The sequence below is a fragment of the Scyliorhinus torazame genome, chromosome 5 (genome assembly GCF_047496885.1).
Source record: "Scyliorhinus torazame isolate Kashiwa2021f chromosome 5, sScyTor2.1, whole genome shotgun sequence".
Lineage (NCBI taxonomy): Eukaryota > Metazoa > Chordata > Chondrichthyes > Carcharhiniformes > Scyliorhinidae > Scyliorhinus > Scyliorhinus torazame.
In genome coordinates this window covers 293,185,876-293,207,305 of record NC_092711.1, presented here as the reverse complement: position 1 = coordinate 293,207,305, position 21,430 = coordinate 293,185,876, and the positions used below count along the sequence as shown (strand labels likewise).

The window sequence follows — 21,430 nt, the reverse complement described above, 5'->3', positions numbered from 1 at the left end:
TCCACTTTCTGAGCACTAATTTATTTAGACAATCAAATAAACAGGGTCAGGATTCTATGACCACGCCAGGGTGTCTCGCTCCCCAGCAGATGCGGCAAGCCATTTCAGTCTCAATTCAGCTCGGCAGGACCGTAACATCCCACCGGGCAGGAGGGGGCCATAAAATCCTGGTCCTAGTGCAAGAAATGGAAATTTCAGTGGGAGCATCAGGAAATGCATTTCCGAGCTTGGTGTTAAAACAGACTCCAGAGTACAATAAAAGGAGCTTTAATATTCACTGATTGCAGTAGCTCATGCTAGGTCTGGGAGGCTGAGATTCGGTGCTTGAGATGGAGAAATGCTTTGCTCCCCAGAATCAACAGCCCCCCTCTGATGAATTACTCCCTAAAAATAAGCAGCCTACATGCAATTACTTTCTTTTAAAGAATGCAGAAGCGTAATCTGGTTCTAGTTTCAGCCATTATTCTTGGAGCACTTTATAGACAGGAATATCATCGGTGTGTACTGCAGAAGCAGGAGCAATGTCTCAGCTGCCAGAAGATTTTAAATATTCATGAAAAAAATATATATATAATCTTAAAATCTAACATATTTAGATGTTTCTACGGGAGTCATGAAGTCAGGGTTGAATATTTGACATAAGATGATAAACTATTCATATAGCAAAGATCTTGGTGTATTTAAGTAAAACGTATTTCGGGGAATTATGTGAGTAAGATAGGTTTGATAGAGGAAAGTGCAGCGTCTTGAACTAACTGGATAGCTCTTCAAAGAGGACACACAGGCATAATGGGTTGAAAGGATCATTCTGCAAGGTCTGATTCTATGATTTTGTCTGTGGAATGAGGTTGACTTGATGCAATGTACATTTTTCATAAGCTCATGAAAGACCAACACAACCAGACTTGGCCAAATGTTTAGACATCCAACATCTACCATAAAGGAATGCAAGGGATAAAGGAGGAATGGGAGGTGTTGCTGAGAAAAGAGAGAATGGGGATTTCCTAGTTAACATCTATTCGATTTAATGTCATTTCATTATATCACTGACATATATCCCTTTAACATTGTGAAATTTTCCTGTGCGCCACAACGAAGTGAATTTAAATCGATGCAATCTGCCTCCGTCTTTATTGAATTTAGCAGTCATTGAGATGTTAAACTGCAACATTTCAATATTGAATTACCATTCTCTGTCTCTGTACTGTACATGTACAATATTCCAACTATAATTGTTTTCCTGATGAGAAATGCCAAAAAGAACTCAACTCCAGCTTATACATTAGTTCTTACGGGAAAATACGATTTGCTTAACATTGTTTTACTTAAATTAGGAACTAGGACATTAAGTGAGGAATTACTGTATTAATAAATCAGAGTCGCAATGAAACTAAAAGATGCAATGACAAATTTCCGAAATCCTATACCTTACATGTTGGTGTTCAGGTTGGACTGCATAAAGCAAACAAGCATTTCACGCATGGGGTGCGATCTAACAGAAAAGTTTCTAAGTGTCACTTCAGGTGGGTTTGGCTGGCAGTTTCTCCCCAGCTCTGTCGGCGAGATCCCCACCGCTATCTAAACACACTTAGTCAGTTTTACAGGCCCTGGGGAGTTTCTCTCCGCGCTAGCCCACACTTGGAATTTTTTATCATCACTGGGGAGCTGAACTCGCTGGCTAGACTGGCTCTTTGCCTGGGAGGCCCCCAGGTGCCGTTCCGCCTGGTCCACGTTTGCGTGGGCTAGTACTAATCGGCGCCGGGCTGGGGTCTCCTGGGGAGGCTGGTAGATGCCGGGAGCCGGTTAGATCCGGCATCGGCACAGTTAAGTGGGTTCCTAACCCCACTTGGCCGTGCGAGACTGGTCCTGCCCATTGTGGGCAAGATTCTGATCGCAACACCTCACAGTTGGTAGGTTGCGCCGATGGTTTATGAATCCCTCAATTAAATATTATAGTTAAAAATTTAAATTTCCATAGTATTTCATTGTTATAAATTAGAGAATTCAAATCAGAGTTTTTGCAGGGAATGTGTTACACTCTACATTTTTAAGATTCACAGTTAAGAAATGCCAATTATTTCAGCAGCATTCACATTTGCTGTAAGGTCTTACAGTGTACATCTGAATACAAACTATTAATCTAGACTTTTTCAAAGGCAGTCGCATTCTGGCTTTTCAATGTCGAAGCAGGTTCCATGAAAGGATAGAGATCCAAAACAAAAAACTTACCTTTCTCAAACCCATTCTGGACAGTAACTGTAAAAAACAAAAGAATGAAAAAGAACAAGTTTTAACACAGAAAGACTCAAAACCGTAACATATCAAAATCACCCACTCCCCCATCCTTTTATACCTTTAGCACTAATCCTCAGGTCTTGCCCTCGTTTCAGTGATTCACTAATCAATAGAAATAATCTTTCATTCTATATCCTGTGAAAACTTGAAGATTTTAACATTTCGTTAAAATTTCCCCTAAACTTTGTTTGTTAAAGCAAATACAATCCTAGTTTTCTTTATTAATAATAATCTTTATTAGTGTCACAAATAGGCTTACATTAACACTGCAATGAAGTTACTGTGAGTCACCACACCACGGCATCTGTTCAGGTACACTGAGGGAGAATTCAGAAAGTCCAATTCATCTAACAAGCAGGTCTTCCGGGACTTGTGGGAGTACCCGGAGAAAACCCACGCAGACACGGGGGAGAACGCGCAGCCTCCGCACAGAGACCCAAGCCGCGAATCGAACCTGGGTCCCTGGCGCTGTAAAGCAACAGTGCAAATCACTGTGCAACCACGCCGCCCATAATGCAACAATATCCTCTGATCCCTGGTATTCTCCATGGCTCTAATGTTTTTTTCTGTACAGAATGTCTCAAACTGTACACTATTCCAACTGCGCCTTCAGCAATTATGCAGATTCATTACCAACTCTTGGCTCTTCTACTCAATTGCTAAGGGGAGAGGATGGCATAGTGCTAATGTCACTGGACTAGTCATCCAGAGGCCTAGGCTAATGCTCTGGGGACATGAGTTCAAATCCCAGCAGCTGGTAGAATTTAATAGCTCATCTGGTTCACCAATGATTTTTGAGGAGGGAAATTGCCATCATAATCTGGTCAGGCCCAATGTGGCTCTTAACTGCCCTCTGCGATATTTGATACCCTCTATATATGTGCCGAAATCATTCTACCGAAACATGAGCGACTGACTGGAATGACATGCCTTTAAAAGAACAGAATACTGTGGCTTGAGGAGAATATGCAGCAAGCATCCTAAGGACACAATACCGTTCAGAGACTCTCATTTGAATTTCAACCACTAATAGAGAACAAGAGTAACAGGGAAAATACTTTAAAAAAAAGAGTTGGCTCTAAATCTCTGAAAGCCAACATATGATCCAATCATCAGACATTGCTTTATTGAAACAAGCGATGATGCACTTTCCTATCATCAACAGTGAATAAAATTTTTTTTTTTTTTTTTTTTTAAATCCTACCAATAGCTTTTATTTTTAGAACAAGATTCACATCATGGCAGGAAATCCATCAGTGATAATTAAATATTGAAAATTTGAACTTTTCCCCTTTGTTCTTAATTAATATAGAATGGAAAATTAATCTCAATTATTTTTCTTCCTCACTTTCTTCCCTTCTTCTAAAGGTGCTTACTCATGCTGAGATACAGATTCACAAGTGCACATCTCTCTGTCATCTTACCAACCAAAATAGCCATACTTCACGAGAGAGCCTGGACAGAAAGTGACAGATGGTTCAACCATGGATAGCACCATAATTGAACAGAATCTATCTATATTTTATTATAAACATAATCAATAATACAAACAATCAACAAATATCACCAAGTTTCAGTTTGCCATTTTCCCTTTTTTCTCCCCTAAACTACCGCAACATCCCCTCCCCAACAGTCACCCCCCCCACCCCCCCCCGCCCTACCCGCTGGTGAAAACAGATCCTCGAATAGAAACAGGAAGAGCCTCCATCTTACGTAGAACCCCCTCCCCTCCTATGCTCGGAGAGTGAACTTAATCTTCTCCAATTGTAAATATTCCGCCATATCCCCAAACCACGCTGATGCCTTAGGTGGTGCGGCCGACCTCCAACCCAGTAAGATTCGCCGCCGGGCAATCAGAGGGGCGAAGGGCACGACATTGGCCCACTTCCCCTCTCGCAACTCCGGCAGATCCAAAACACCAAAAATCCCCACCAAAAGGAACGGTGTCATCGTCACTCCCACAATCTCTGACCGGATCTCGAAAATCAATGCCCAGAATCCCCCCAACTTCAGACACGGCCACAATATACGAACATGATTCGCAGGCTCCCTTCTACCTCTCGCATATGTCCTCAACCTCAGGGAAGAACCCATTCATAAGAGCCAGAGTCATATGGGCTCTGTGCACCACCATAGTGTATAAGGCTCATCCTGGCATGGGATGATGTTGAATTTACCTGGTGCATAATTCCCCCCCACCCACTCTATCCCCAATTCCTCCTCCCATTGCCATCTGATCTCCTCCTTCTGGCGTCTTCTCCATTTCCAACAACCACCAATAAATGTCTGCAATCCCCAGCGCATCCTGAGTTAGTCATTTATCCAATACTTTGACAGCTGAGGGAACGAGAGAAGCTCCTTATACACAAAATCCCGGACCTGTACGCACCCGGATTCACTTCCCAAGCAACCCCTCTAGCCTCGTGAACCTCCCATCCATGAACAGGGTTCTTACCCACTCTACCCTTTCCCTATGCCAGCTCCTGTACCTCACGTCTATCCCTGCTGGTATGAACCAATGATTCCCGCATATTGGGCCCAATACTGCCATACCCCTTACACCAAAGTGCCGTCTCTGCTGGTTCCATATCTGCAGGGATGACACCATAATGGGACTGTTGGTACATCTACCCGGGGAGAATGGGAGATGGGGGGGAACCATCGCCAGGGCCCTTAAGCACGCCCACACACAGGAGGCCTCCTCCACCTGCACCCACTCTGACCCCCCTCCCCCCACCAGCGTCTCACCTTCTCCACATTTGCCGCCCAATAGCAATTCTGCCAGTTTGGGTGCGACAACCCCCCCCCCCCCCCCCCCCCCCCCCCCAACTGCTGCCCTCTCTGCAAAAGAGCCTTCCGGATCCGAGGCGTCTTTCCTGCCCATACAAATTCCAAAATTAATTTATGCACCCTCCAGAAAAACGGCTTTGAAAGGAGTATCGGAAGGGACTGAAAAGCAAATAAAAACATCGGCAAAATGTTCATTTTTACAGTCTGTACCCTCCCCGTCAAGGACAAAAATAAGGCATCCCACCTCTTCAAATCCCTTTTTACCCAGTCTACCAAACTGGCCAAGTACCACTTCTGCACCTGGCTCAGTTATGGGCCACCTGATTACCCAGATACCAAATATTATCTTGGCCAGCTTAAATGGCAAGGCAACGAAATTTGCACTCCTCCCCTGGACATTCATTGAGAATACCTCACATTTTGCACCTGGAAAAGGCACAAAACCTCCCTATTAGGTCCATTATTTTCCCATACACTCCATCAGGTTTGAGACATATAGCAACAAATCATCGGCGTACAATGACACCCTGTGCTCTCTACCTCCCTTCCACTCTCTTGACACCCACATCATATTCGTCCTCCCACTTGCCGTGGGGGCGGTCGGTATAGCAACTGCACCCACGAGATGAACGTCGGCTCAAACCGTCCAAAGATCTCAAACAGGTACCTCTATTCTATCCAGTCAAAGGTCTCCGCCACGTCCCATTAACATAATAACTTCCGGCGCTTCACCACTTGACGGAGTCTTTACCACATTCAACAGCCTCCTGCCGCCTCTTCACAAACCCCGTCTAATCCTCAGAGACCACCTCCGGCACACACCCTCCAACCGCCTCGCCAATACCCGAGCCAGCAACTTCACATCAGTATTCAGCAGGGAGATGAGCCTATAAGACCCACACTCTGTCGGGTCCTTATCCTTCTTTGGGATCAAAGAAATTAATGCAGCCGCCAACAGATGGCCTCAAATCTCTATTCAATTTTCTCCGGCATCGGCACCAATTCTCCCTTCTCACCTGTCACCTGTGCAATCTCCCGTGTAGCCACCTTCTGCTTCAACGGATGGGCTAGCAGCCGACTAGCTATCTACCCATACTGATAAAGCAGCCCCTCAAGCGATGAAGGTGGCCCACTGCCTTCCCTGTCGTCACTAGGTCAACGCCCCAACTGCAGTTTCTTACATTCTGGCAACAGCTCACTCGTCCGGGCCACTGAGCACCACCAAACCATTTCTACAATGGCAGCAACCAACCTCTGTCTTTCCACCCTTTCAACTTTGTCCCTGTGGGCCTTGTGAGATTAAAAACTCCCCTTGGACCACCGCATTCAATGCCTCCCAAAATGTGGAGGGACAAACTTCCCTGTTCTGATTAAGCTCCACATAGTCCTTTATCATTGAGGCCACCTTCTCACAGAAGTTCTCATCTGCCAGGAGTGCTGAATCAAACTTCCAGCCCATCTCGAACCTCATGTTCCCTCCCCCCAAATCTGGTCCATAAATTCCCCAGCTCCTTCGCCATATCCGATCTGGCCATTGACCTATCCATCCAGGGGTCCAACACACAATTGACATTGCCACCCCATTAGCAGCTGATGTGAATCCAAGTGCAGGATGGACACTAACATCCTCTTGACAAAGTCCATGTTATCCCAGTTGGGTGCATTGACATTTACTAAATCAACCGGTGCCCCCAAGACCGCACTCACAGTCACAAACTTCCCTCTCGGATCCCGCACCTTCCTCGCCACCACAAATACCACCACAGATCGCAACCCCCTCGACTTGGAGTCAAACCCCAAGTGGAACATCTGTTCCACCGAACCCTTTATTAGCCGCATCTGTTCCTTCACCCGCCGATGTGTCTCCTGAAGGAAGACCACATCTGCCCTACAATTCATAGATTCTGCTGCCTGGACCTATTCTCCTGGTCATCCACCTGTTCCCTCAGCACCTTGCAGGCCTCTCCCAGCACCACCGTCTCTGCCCCCAATGACCCGGTCGGGTCACTGTGGACCGACACCTCTCGGATCGTCACACCGTGCGACTCCAGGTACTTCTTCACCAGCGAAGAGGGGCTACTGTTCCCTCAATCGCACTGGACCAGTCCTCATGCATCTCTTTCCGATGATATTGAATCTTTCCCCTTGATAAAATCCAACAACTGCTCCACAGGCAGCGTGGTAGGTGATGACGACGCACCCAACTCTGCCAGTTTTTCAGTTGCTGCGCCACGCAGATCTTCCATCTCTTGAACCAAGGCTCTACTCGACTTTTGCAGGGTGTCGTAGCCTGCCGACATTCCATTTTGGAGGAGAAACTCCCTCCGCCTATTCTGCACTCTTTACAAGCAAAGTGCCCAATAATCGGGCAAAAACCAAAGCCTCCCAGCAGGAGCCACCTTGTGTGTGACCGATCAGCTCATGGTTGTCACCGGAAGTCCGTCGGAAGCATCACAGTTTTAAGCTTGATCCTGTTGACACACAAATGCACATTTTCCAGCAGGGTGGGCCACCAGAATTAGAGGCTGAAATCCTCATTAGGTTTTCTGTATAACCATGAATAATGCCTGTGCCCTATACTATCATTCACATCCACACAGTGACATCTTTGATCACCTCCGGCGTCACCTTGGCTCAGTTGACCACATGCTCAGTAAATTCCTGTCTCATTATCGACTTGAGTGCATGATCTAGACGAGTGATTCTCAAACTGGGGTCTGCAGATCTCCCAAATGTGTGAAATTAGAATTTTGATTACCAATTCATTTGAAAAAGATTCTTCAAATTAAAAAGTTTGAGAATTCCTGGCATAGATGACACTCCTGTGCAGTACTGAAACAGTTTCTGTATGGGAATGCTGGTGTTGCTGAGACTGCTTGTCTGACCGCAGATCCCATCTGCTCAACTTTGAGAACATGCACCAATAGATTCAAAAACAGCTTCTTCCCCGCTGTTACCAGACTTCTGAATGACCCTCTTAGGGTTTGAGCTGACCTTATGGACTGAACTGATCTTTCTGTGCATCTTCTCTACAGTTGTACCACTATATACTGTATACTTCACTCACTGTCTATGTAATATAATAATCTTTTTTGTCACAAGTAGGCTTACATTAACACTGCATTGTCATTATTGTGAAAAGCCCCTAGTTCCCACATTCCAGTGCCTGTTCAGGTACACAGCGGGAGATTTCAGAATGTCTAATTCACCTAACAAGCACGTTTTTGAGTTTATGTATTTTCATTATGTATCCTCATGTATTTATCGTATGTTCTACATTTTCAATGGAAAGTTCTGCCTGGCCTGGACTGGACGCAAAACAACACTATTCACTGTACCTCGGTACACGTGACAATAAATCTAAATCTAATCATTCTGGTGTATGTAAACTACTTAATGGCACTATACAAAGAGCAGGAATTCTCACAGTATCCATTTTTGTTTGAATACCACCACTGAAAACAAAGTATATGTATAACCCATTCACTTGTGGGTCATTACTGCTGGATGACACGAGAGTAACTGTCTTTCTGAAGAAACAAATTTGTTGCAAGACGCCTTATGGTGATGAGATGCGATACAACGTTTGCTTAAAATTTACTTTTCATGTAGAATTTCTGTACTTGGCAGCAAAACACACCAGTTTTGAAAGAGTTAGAAGTTTGCAGGATGCTGCATATTGACAAATCAGTTGGCATTACAATTTCTTAGCAGAAGAGGGGAGAGGGACCAAGGTTCAAATTCGACACAAGATGATGTCACCTTAGTACTCAGCTAGCTGGCATCATGCATTGACTTTTCCATCAGTTTTCAAAAAATGGTCAGAAACTGTCAAATATAAATCTGCCTTTATCAAATTCTGAGAAAGCCACAGATTAATTTCAATAAACAAAAATAGCATCTTTCTTGGCAGTTTCTGCTGCTGCCGTCTTTCGGTTACACGCAACAGCAGTTACTGGTCAATTTCACTTTCTGCAGTTGGTGTTCTAAGAAACAAACAGTCTCTGTAAAGACCTAAAACCACATTGGCGATCTTTAGTGATTTGTCCTGTTGGTGTGAAACATGCACTGGTTGGTACAAACTATTTCTTGCTATTCTAATATTAGGTACACATGTTGTGATTGCAATCTCTTGCTTTCATCTTTAAGATGCAAATATACTGCCAATAGGGCTGACCATGTAGTTTCACTGAATATCAACAATCAGCATTTATATAATACCTCAAAGCCTTTCATGGAAGCATAATCAAAAAATGGACGTCACTTTAAAGGAGGGGGAGATATTAAGATGGGTGACTAAAAACCTGTTTTTAAAGGAAAAGGAGCTCGAGAGGTGGAATTATTTAGGGAAGGAATTTCAGAGTTTGGGTGGAGGCAGGCAATGTTGCAGGTGACTTAATTGAGGCATACAAGATGATCAGAGGATTGGATAGGGTGGACAGTGAGAGCCTTTTTCCTCGGATGGTGATATCTAGCACGAGGGGACATAGCTTTAAATTGAGGGGTGATAGAAACAGGACAGATGTCAGAGGTAGGTTCTTTACTCAGAGAGTAGTAAGGGTGTGGAATGCCCTGCCTGCAACAGTAGTGGACTCGCCAACACTAAAGGTATTCAAATGGTCATTGAATAGACATATGGACGATAAGGAAATAGTGTAGATGGGCTTTCGAGTGGTTTCACAGATCGGCGCAACATCGAGGGCGCAAGGGCCTGTACTGCGCTGTAATGTTCTATGTTCTATGTGTGGGAATAGGCAGTTTCTGTGATGGAGCGGATATGACATTGGTAGCTCAGTTCAGAGTCGAAGCGGTAAACAATCTGGCTCAAGCGGGAACGATGGCTGGAAAGGAAATAGAGTTGGATCATAGACTTTGGCTTTTCCAACTTCTAGTTGGAAATAAATTGCAGCTCCACCATGAACAAATGATTGATAAGCAGTTGGACAATGCAGGGGGGGGGGGGATGAGGATTGATGATGGGGCGGTAGATTTGGGTTTTGTCAGCAAAACCCATGCAAGTTGATCTGACGTCTTCAGATGACTTTCTTGGAGGCAGCAGAAAGACAAGTGGATCAAAGATACATCCTTGGGGACTTTGAAGGAATGTGTGAAGGCGCCACTGCTGAAGATGGCCTGGCTATGATTAGACAGCAAACAGCGGAACCAAGCAAAGATAAAACATATCCTTAAAGTCTCACTCGACTCCAACCAAAATGTATATCTCCATTTCAGGTACAACATAGCAAAGTGTAAAGCAAGACTCCCTCTAATTTGTTCAGGTGATCTTCATTACAACATCAGAATCCACCCATCAGCAAGAACTTTGGCGGCTCAAGGAGAAGGGCCAATACTGCCTTTGTAGGGTAACTAGGGGTGGCTGATAAAAATGCAGCTTTTCCAATATTTCCCACATTTTAAGAACAAATACAGGGCTGCTCACTGAGATATTTCCACATCCCACAGCAGTTATCTCGACAGTCTTAGTTAAATTGTTTGGTTCAAACTCTTAAGCCTTTTTGTGTTGTAAGTCTACACACACCAGGACTGCCTGAGTGGATATCACATAGAATCCTTACAATTGGCTGGGAATGCAAACTTCTGCCCAATCAGCCTGGGATGGATATGACTCTGGATGTGACAGATCATCTGTGCACCACCAATACCATCAAACAAAAAAGAGTTATGACGAAGGAATGCAGTTAAGAGGAAGTATAGCAAAGATGCAAAGGAAAGAACAGGAATAGAACAGCCACTGTTCAGCTTAATAAAAGAGAAGTGGGGATATGTAGTGTACAAAGAATATTACACAGCAGTGCACAAGATAATATTAGTGTCACAAGTTGGCTTACATTAACGCTGCAAGGAAGTTACTGTGAAAATCCCCTAACAAGCATGTCTTTTGGAACTTGTGGGAGGAAACCGGAGCATCTGGAGGAAATCCACGCAGACATGGGGAGAACATGCAGACGCCGCAAAGACAGTGACCCAAGCCGGGAATCGAACTCGGGTCCCTGACACTGTGAAGCAACAGTGCTAACCACTGTGGCCAAAATCATACCACTGCGACACTAAGTGATTGCTGACTATTCTGTACCAAACGGACAGAAAATCAGGATTAAAACAAAGAACGTTAAAATACTTCTGAAAAAATTAATACACAAGTCTATCTTTGGAATCAGCTCTTCAAAGTATGATTTCTGTCCCAAACTGAATTAGACCTACACTAACATAATTCTAATTCTCCGGATTACCAAAAATAATACTGCTTATTTTCCACAAGGAGCTTTACAAACATCTTCATTCACACAGATTTAAATTTTTATTGCACCAAAAAGACAGCATAAAAATGTGACATTTAACTGGGACACAGGTGAATCATTTTGGCAGGCCAGGTCAATTGTCATTATTCTAAGTCTTACTTACAGCCAGTTTGCAGCTAATCAAATTCTAATTTTATAATATCGGTGCTAGATTGAGAGCTCAACATGGCGACTGATTTAGAATAAATGAATGTCAAACTTCACTTTTAAACTGGTCCATTGGTGATCAAATTCTGTGATCCCATTGTTTTGCCCCACCAAAAAATGTCTGTGTCTTTGAAGGGAAATAAACGTATTCAAAAGATAATTTTAAAGGGAGCAAAGGTAATGGAGTATGGAAACTGGGGCCTGAATCTTGGAATTTGAGTATGTAGCCCTAGAGTGGGGTGTCACAAATTCGTAGAAGAATGATTAAAGAGAACATAGGTGAACAAGCACAAGAAATACAAAAGAGGTAATGAGGACGATGGGGTTTTGAAAAGATTGTGCAATTATGCAAGTCATAAGGAAGGTTATGTGGCTGCCAGATAAGAACATGCTAATGGATCAAAAGCAGTAAATGTTGCTTGGTGGAATGGGCTAGTGCAACGCGAGAGGCTAATTCTTTTATTGCGGAAAATAAAACCTCATGTTATAGGCAGGGATCAGTGCTGGGACCTCAACTGTCTATTTAAATGACTTGGATGAAGGGATGGTTGTCAAACTTGCTGATGACAAAGATAGGTAGGAAAGTAAGTTGTGAATTGGGCATAAGGAGGCTACAGAGGGATATCAATAGGTTAAGTGAGTGGGCAAAGATCTGGCAAATGGAGTAGAATGTAGGAAAATGTGAAATTGTCCATTTTGGCAGGAAGCATATTATCTAAAGGGCAGCAGGGTGACACAGTGTTTAGCTCTGTTGCCTCACAGCTCCAGGGTCCCGGGTTCAAATCCGGCCTCGGGTGACCTTTTGTGTGGAATTTGCACTTTCTCCCAGTGTCTGCGTGGGTTTCCTCCTGGAGCTCCGGTTTCCTCCCACAGTCCAAAGATGTGCAGGTTAGGTGGATTGGTCACTCTATATTGCCCTTAGGTTAGGTGGAGTTACTGGGTTACGGGGACAGGGTGGAGGTGTGGGCTTAAGTAGGGTGCTTCTGCACTGTAAATTCTGTGATTCAATGATTCTGTAGTGCATGAATCACAAAAGATTATTATGCAGGTACAAGTGACCCTCCCATTTAAATCTCATTGGCCCCTCATAATTAATCATTCAACCATCGCCATAGGTTTTAATGAAGCAAAACCACTTTGTGTGACAAACTGCAGCAAGGTTTCCTTTAGCTCCAAGCAGTGATACTATATGTATTATGAATCCTGGTTTAGCACAGGGCTAAATCGCTGGCTTTTAAAGCAGACCAAGGCAGGCCAGCAGCACGGTTCAATTCTCGTAACAGCCTCCCCGAACAGGCGCCGGAATGTGGCGACTAGTGGCTTTTCACAGTAACTTCATTTGAAGCCTACTTGTGACAATAAGCGATTTTCATTTTCCTTGTTACAACCACTCAAAAATTGGCTCTGCTTTTCTCCATTGTTGTCAAGTGCCATGCCGAGTGGTTTCTGATTTTAACAACATGGATGACCTTGTTGTTGGAAATCTGGCTTCGCCAGTCTTTAAATGTTGTGTAGCCGTTTCCTTCACAGTCAGCCTCTTCTTCCATTAATCCTTCTGCCGGTCAGGCAGTCCAACCCTTCTACATGGGACAGCTCATCTGAGGAGCTCTATTTGTCCTCTTCTGATATCATTTCAGAATTCTCTTCTTCTGGTCCCATTCATGCCTTTTTTCACCACCCAGCTCACCCCCAGGATCCTTCTTATGCACAACATTTCTAAGCTGTGTAGTTTATTTTTCTTTCCCAATGCCCCGAGCTTCACATCCGTAATTCACCATTAACCAGATGTAACAGTTTAGAAGATACATTTGTGTTTCAAGCCTCACGCTGATGTTTCTTAGTGTTGCTTAATTTGTAAAAAAAAACTTCTGGCTTGCCCAATCTTGTTTCATATTTCAGTACTGCTTTTGACAGTGGATGTAACGGCTTCCTCAATAGTTGGACTGATTGACATGTTCAAACTTACTTCCATTTACTGTGATGGTACATACTAGAATGTCCTTTCTCGTTGCCATTATCATTGTGTACATTTTCCTGCAGTCGAGCAAAATTTCCTTTATGACTGTTATCGATTAAATTTTGCAAGTCTTTGTCATTTGTAGCTACAAGTACAGTTTTGTTGGCACAGCTGATGCGGTTGATGATTCTTGTCCTACTTTTATACCATCCATCCCTGAATCACTAGAGTCTAATATATTAGTCATCCAGTTCTGTATCGACATGGCAAGCAAACTATGTTCTCCAAGTAATATTAAATTATACAGTGAATGGCAAAACAAGACTGGTGTGCTGAAAACCAGTTTACTTGTATAAGAAAACAGCGCACACATGATTGGGACAAGCATCTACAGGCAATGCAAATTACGTGGTGCATACATACTTTAACATGTGTCAATAAAAACTAAAAAGCTGAAAAATAGAGAAAAAACACCCTGGAACTACACAACGGATCCTTCAGTGTTAAAGAGAATAAACAGGTTAACCTTTTGCCTGATCAACACTAAAAACTGAAAGGCTGAACAAACTGACGTAGGGTCATCGACCCGAAACATTAACATCGTTACCATCTCTCTTTTCCACACCCTATTAAAATATTCTTTTGTCTTTTAGCTCTGGTGAACAATTACACCCAAAATGTTAACGTATCTTTCCACAGGTTGCTGTGTATTTTAGCATTCTCCGGTTTTGTCTCCAATTTGGGATGGCATCCTTACTTAAAGTTAATCACAATTATTAGAGTGCACAAAGTGAGGAGGTAAGTGTGAAAATGTGGCAACTAATAGCAACCTTGGAAAGTCTCAATTTTGAGGGACAGGTAGCAATTTCAAAGGGTCAGTAAATTTGTAACTTTAGACAAAAGGGTCTAGTCACCACTGGACTAGACTAAGGGAAGAAGGCAACAGGTTTTATATTATTATAGAATTTACAGTGCAGAAGGAGGCCATTCAGCCCATTGAGTCTGCACCGGCCCTTGGAAAGAGCACCCTACTTAAGCCCTGCCTCCACCCTATCCCCATAACCCAGCAACCCCACTAAGGGGCAATTTAGCATGGCCAATCCACCTGCACATCTTTGGACTGTGGAGGGAAACCGGAGCACCAGGAAGAACCCAAGCAGACACGGGGAGAAAGTGCAAACTCCACACAGACAGTTACCAGAGGCCGGAATTGAACCTGGGTCTCTGGAGTTGTGAGGCAGCAGTGCTAACCACTGTGCCACCATGCCGTCCCTCTCTCTCGCTATCTACTTTTATACTGTGCATCTCCTTAGAAAATGCTGCATTGTGCTGAGATTCAGAGGCAATGTGCTATCACTAAATCCACATGCTTCCCATTAGATTTAGAGTCCAGGAGGTTATTGGTGTGATTTGGATAGGATTACAGCAGGGTTATGTAACGGCTCTTTAGAATCCCTGTGGAATTTGGCTGGAACACATCCTGAAAGGGCAAGATCGAACACCATCTCAATTGCAAGCAATTACACAGTAATTCCCTCCAACCCATTGGGATATCCTATACAAATTATCCAAAACAATCGAGAAATTTGATCTGAATTTCCAACATGGCAAAGACTGAATTTCTTAAAACATCTAGCACTGCAGCATGCAACTGGAATCAGTACCTGCAGCTTGTGTGCTTCATTCCCGTCCTGTAACCAACTAAATAATTTTAATGATATCACAGGCAGGATAGGGCAATAACAGGACTAAACAAATGTCTAAAAAGACTAGTAGTATTACTACTACTAATAATAATCTTTATCAGTGTCACAAGCAGGCTTACATTAACACTGCAATGAAGTTACTGTGAAAATACTTGCTGTGAAGTTACTACAATAGCACCACACTTAAGACAGTTTGATTCAAATACAATGAATCCCGTTTCAATATCCCTCCCCTTAAAGTACTCTGTTGCTGCATTTATTTGAAGGTTGATGAAATTTTCATTGATCACACATTGTTTACATTGCATTTTCACAGAGCGTATGAAGTTACATTAAGCTATGTGCATCAATAATCAGAAATAAAATCTAACCCCAAGTGCGAGTTAGCATAGTTGTATGAAGAGGTAAACCTTGTTTCTGCCCAATCTCATACTTTTTTGAGATGGTAACCTCCCAAAATGAAGAGGGTAAGCCATATGCTGTGTGTTTTCACCAGAAGCCTTTTGATAAAGTACTGCAGTAAAGATAACTTACCCAGTATCATGGATTAAGAATTAGCTAGTGGGAAGGAAGGAGTGTTTACATAAGGAAAGTTAGACCTCCATTTTCCATTCCTCCTTTAAAACCCTTCTTAAGGTCTACCTATTAAATCAAACATTTCGGTACCGCTTCGGACATTATTGCATTCTAAGCAGTTCAGAGAAGGTTCACTCAACTGATTCCTGCGACAAAGGGGTTATCATATGAAGAAAAGTTGAACAGGTTGGGCCCGTATCCATTAGAGTTTAGAAGAATGAGAGGTGATCTTAGTAAGATAATAAAGCTCCTGAGGGGACCTGACAAGGTGGATATTGAAAAGATGTTTCTTCTGGTGGAAGATTAGAACTAGGGGACACAGATTAAAAACAAGGGGTCTCCCATTTAAGGCAGAGATGAGAAAAAATCTCACAGGGGGTCTTTGAACTCCTTTCTCAGAGAGAAGCGGAGGCAGGGTCATTGAGTATTTTTAAAACAGAGATAGATAGATTCTTGACTAATAACGAATAAGGGACTCAAAGGTTATGGAGCTTAGTCAGAAAGTGGAGTTACGGCCACAATCAGATCAGCGATGATCTTATTTATTTATTTTTGATTTTTCCAATTAAGGGGTAATTTAGCGTGGCCAATCTACCTACCCTGCACGTCTTTGGGTTGTGGGGTTGAGACTCACACAGGGAGAATGTGCAAACTCCACGTGGACAGTGACCTGGGGCCAGGATAGAACACAGGTCCTTGGTGTTGTGAGGCAGCAGTGCTAACCACAGCGCCGCCGTGCTGCCCTCATGATCTTATTTAATGGTGGGGCAGGCTTGAGGGGCCAAATGGCTTACTTCTGCTCCTAATTCATTCGGATTCACTTCTAATCTCCTGCACACTAGGCTTGTGTTCACCTTTTGCAGAATTCCCTTGGAAATGCCTTATTTCTATGCTCAAGGCACTGTTATTGCAAGTTTCTGTTGAATAGGAATGATAATGATAACAATAAAGTGCCCAGGGTCCCTGAAGGAACCATGGTGTGTTTATATAACCAGGATTTAGGGAGAGAATTCCAGGGCTTAAAAGTGTAGGCACAATCCTCAACACTGGAGCAATTAAAATCAGGATAATAAAGAGGCCAGAATTGGAGGAGTGCAGATGGTCTGAAGATGATTGGGAGGGATGAAGCTAGGAAAGAATTTGAAAAGAAGGATGAGAATTTTAAAATTGTGGCATTGCTAGACTTGGAGGCAATGTAGGTCAGTGAGCACACAGAGTGATAGGTGAACTGTATTTGGTGTTAATTAGGCCACATGCAGCAGAGTTTTGGATGAGCTTAACTTCGTGTAGGGTGGAAGATGGGAGGCCAATCAGGGCAGCATTGAAATAGTCAAGTCGACAAGTAACAAAGGCACAGACGAAGCTTTCAGCAGCAGATGAATTGAGGCAGTGATGAAGTAGGGTGTGGAGACAGATGGTCACCAAGAGTGCCTGTTTCTGAGTGGATGTGTGGTTGGAAGCTCAGCTCGGAATTCAAATGGGACACCAAGGATGCGAACAGTCTGCTTCAGCCTCAGGCCATGGAGAAGGGATGGAGTTGGTGCTATGTTCCAAATAAATTTCTGCTCATCTAATACTGGATATCGGGCAAGCTCTAGGGTTGGAACATATAAGGAGTCCGTTCAGCCCATCATGTCCATGCTAGCTCGCTGCAAGAGCAACTCGCATAGTTCTACTCCCCTGTCTTTTTCCTCAAGCCCCAAAAGTTTTTTCTCTTTATATATCTATCTAATTCTCTTCTAAAGGTCTCAATCAATGACTGTGATCTGTGGGAGAGCTGGGTGTCATCAACGTTCATGTAGAACCTGACTTCCGGTGACGGCGGGTGGGATGCAGCCGCACAGTGGAGGGCTCCCATTCGGGAATAGAAATTTGGGGGTTTTAATGCCCGGTCCCAGGGTCAACGGAGGCTGAAAAAGCTGTAAGAAGGCACAGGGAGGAGAAATGTCCAAGCTTGGGAAAAAAACGGTCGTGAAAAAGTGGGTTAATGAAAGTCCACCGGTGAGTGGAAAAGTCAGCGCAGGAACTGTAAGGAAAGCGGAGGCTGGAGCACCAGGGGAGGCCACATCGCTCACAGCAGAAGAAATGACCAAAGTGATGGCTGTGGAACTTGAAAAACAGTTCACAAAGCACATAGAAGCGATGGAGGAGGAGGTGGGGGCGGTATTGAAAGTGCTGCTGGAGAAGGCGATTGTCCCGGTGAGGGCAGAGGTATCAAGCGCAGCGGCGGAGGTGCGAGAGCAAGGTAAGACACTGAAGGAAGTGGAGGCGGTATTATCGCAGCACAGTGATCAAATCACCTCAATGGGGAAGGCGGTAGAATCTGAGGATTGTAGGTCTGCCTGAAGGAGTGGAAGGCCCGAGGCGGACGGAGTATTTTGCCATGATGTTGGCGGAGCAATTGGGGGAGGGGGACGATCCCTCTCGATACGAACTGGATCAAGCTCATCGGTAGTGGAGGCCTATACCAAAGGCGAGTGAGCCGCCAAGAGTAGTAACTGTGTGTTTCGTAGGTACAGCGTGAAGGAGAAGGTCCTGTGCTGGGCAAAGCAGAAGCGGGTGGTGCAGTGGGCTGGAGCTAGTATACGCATATACCAGGACTTTACGGTGGAGCTGGCGAGGAGGCGGGCTGCCTTCAGCCGGGTGAAGAAGGTACTGTATATCAGAAAGGTGCAGTGCGGCATAGTATATCCAGCTAAGTTGAGGGTGCAGACTCGATGGGCTGAATGGCCTCCTTCTGCACTGTAAATTCTATGATTCTATGACCTATAAATCCAAGGACTTTTATTTTGGGGCGGCGGAGGGGTTTGCGAAGGCAGAAGGACTGTGGCAGAATTGAGAAATGGGACTGAGAGCGGGTCGTGTACCGATGAAGCCTCATGTAACTTTATTTTTTCACTGCGTGTTGATGTCTGTACTAAATGAATCAACGCTGTATATTTGGACAAGGGAAGAGTTGGGACTTTCATTTGCAATGATGGTTCTTTGGGGCTTGGGTGTGTATGCTGGGGTTGTGTGCTAAAGGGGATTTCTTGGTTTTCCTGGGACCGGGCAAGGGGGAAGGAGACCCGGGCGGGGGCCTCCACGCTGGCCAGTTTAAGTCGGCCAGTGAACGGGAGTGAGGTGGGGGAGGAGCTGCGGCCATCGGATCCTGGTAGAACAGGTTTCGGTGAGTCTAGCCGGGGTGAAAAGTTGGGGGAAGGAACCGAGGTTGGGGGGAGGAGTTTACAAGAGGAGGTGGAGGGGAGGTGTCTGGGAGGTGGGGTGTCTACAATTCCATTGGGTGCCATTCACAGTACTCTTTCGGGGATTGGATGGCATTGAATATTAGGGGTGGGTTGGGGGGTGGACTATATGTGTCAACGGTGACCAGGGGTGATTCCTGATTCCCTTTTTTCCTCCTTGGGAGGTTGAGTTCTATTTGATGCTTATATTGTCAGGTGGGCCATTATTTGGGGGGGGGGGGTGGAAGGATGGGATCGTTGTTGTTGATAGGGGGATTGAGATTGTATTTGTTACCGTTTACTGTTTGTTGGTGGGGTGTAAATTCTGAAGAAAATGTGAAAATGGAGAATAAAAATATTTTTCAAAAAAATGTTCATGTGGAACCTGACACTGTGTTTCTGTCCCCAGAGGCAGCATGTAGAAGAGGAACTGGAGAGGTCAACAGGTTCTTGGGGGACAGTGTGGGAGTGAGAAGAGTAACTGCAGGTCATTCTCCGATTACAAATGAATAGATAAGAATGGTAGTAGGGAAGGGTAGTGCCATTCAATTGGAGACAGAGGAGAGGCGCTGGAGGGGGAATGGTGTCATGTGAAAGATTAAGAAAGATAAGAAAAGGTAGTTTACCATAGTCACAGTCACTTTTATCATTTTTGACCTTGATAAGTAGAAGGTATTATGAACTGGAATAAAATGGCAATGTATTTAACAAATAGTGTGAAACTAGCTGGGAGAAGAGACTGAAATAAATCAGACTTAATATTGGCATGTCCAGTCACTGATGAGTAGCAATGAACATAGTAAACATTATGGCAAATCAGCAGAGAACAAAACTGAAGCTGTCCTGCTAATACTATTCTCTGGTCATGCGTCATCCTGAGCACTGTGTCAACTTCTCGCCATCTATGCAACAGAGAACCATCAAACTATGAAAATAGTGCAGACACAGAGTTGATCGCCAGAGATAGGGGAGTATGTGAAGAAATCTTGCACAGGAAACGATATTAATTGAAACAGAAAAGATAAATCCAACGCACTTCTTAAAAGTTAAGCAAGGACTGTCAGACAAAGATTGGTGTGAACAAGTAAGAAGAAAATTCAGGGTGACATCAGGATTTATTCGAAGTAATCTGGCACTAGAAACTATTCCCAAAAATGTACCTTTCGGATCATGGGATTTAGTATTGAATTACTCCCAAGAAACTTGCTTGGATGTGGCACAGCAATAAAATCTCAAACGAGTGCTGATCTTGGAGGAAGGTACAGCTGGTTACCCCTGTCCACAACCAGGACATGGAGCCGACTGTATCAAATTACTCGATCAGAGAGCACTGACAGAAATCCAATTGTAATCTGACCAGCTGCACTGGTTCAGATTCAATCTGTTTGCTTCAAAGCCATTTCCATAAACGACAGCTGGACTAAATCTCTAGCGTGTATATTTGTATATATATATTTCAATGTAAACCTGTACTGTAATCTGAAAACACTCTGAACGTAGGTTTTAATTGGAGAGTTTGAAATTATAAATTGTAACTTGAGAATTTATGGCAAAATAAGGGAAGCTACAGCAGGGACAGTCACAGAGCACAGTGCCCAAGGCATCTGTGTGTACTGACTGCTGTCAGATAGTAAAAGTTGAGCAGCAACTCTTGTACCCTAAGTTCCTCCTGTCCTGGCAGCTTGTTAAAGGCCCAAATACTGAGTGTGATGTGACCTGAGCTTTGATGTTAACGGACCCGGCGACTTTTATCCTTCAGTGGATGCAGCCAGTAACTTCCTACCCCTGTCAGCAGCACTTAACAGCGAGGAGCTACTCACACACACACAGCTCGAACACATAGGCGTAGTAAGACCACAGCACGACCAGAGTGATGATGAGCACCGGAATCCAGGCCAAGACACGCTGGCAGCACCACAGCCCCCGCGATATCGCCATCTTTCCTACCCGGCCTACCGGCCGGCCCCACCAACCCGCCGTCACTGCCGGGGGGGAGGGGGAAAAACACCAAACCTCCCTCAGCCTCAGCCTCGGCCTCGCCTCCCTCAGCCAGGCACCGCCGAACGCCTCGGCCCGCCCTTCGGCTTTTTCCGGAACTGGGCCGCCCCCCCCCCCCTCTTCGGCTGTTTCCGGGACAGTGCCCGCCCCCTTCGGCTGTTTCCGGGACAGTGCCCGCCCTCTTCGGCTGTTTCCGGAGCAGGGCCCGCCCCTTCGGCTGCTTCCGGAACAGCTCCCGCCCCCTTCGTCTGTTTCCGGACCAGAGCCTCTTTCCGGAATTCTTCGACACTGGCCGTCGGGTGCAATCAAAGAGAATTGAAGACAAGAGGGGCCTGGCTGAGTTCCTGTGGCGCCCTCTAATGCTGGGGGGTAATAACTGTCTGGTACTGTCGCCAATGAAGAACAATGAATTTTAGG

The 21,430-nt window shown here is 44.6% G+C and overlaps 1 protein-coding gene across 2 annotated transcripts in view; it reads right to left on the bottom strand.

Annotated features, from left to right (window-relative positions):
• Positions 1-21,100, bottom strand: part of zdhhc15b (zDHHC palmitoyltransferase 15b) — a 55,522-nt gene extending 34,422 nt beyond the window's left edge. Inside the window, exons 1-2 of one of the 2 annotated variants that reach the window (XM_072505749.1) lie at positions 20,836-21,100; positions 2,230-2,256 (exon numbers count right to left, since the gene is read on the bottom strand). In XM_072505749.1, coding sequence (XP_072361850.1) covers positions 2,230-2,256; positions 20,836-20,953 — 145 coding nt within the window. In that variant the 5' untranslated portion in view covers positions 20,954-21,100. The remainder of the gene's footprint in view (positions 1-2,229; positions 2,257-20,835) is intronic. The other variant, XM_072505748.1, reaches the window with a different exon arrangement.
• Positions 21,101-21,430: the final 330 nt, after the last annotated feature.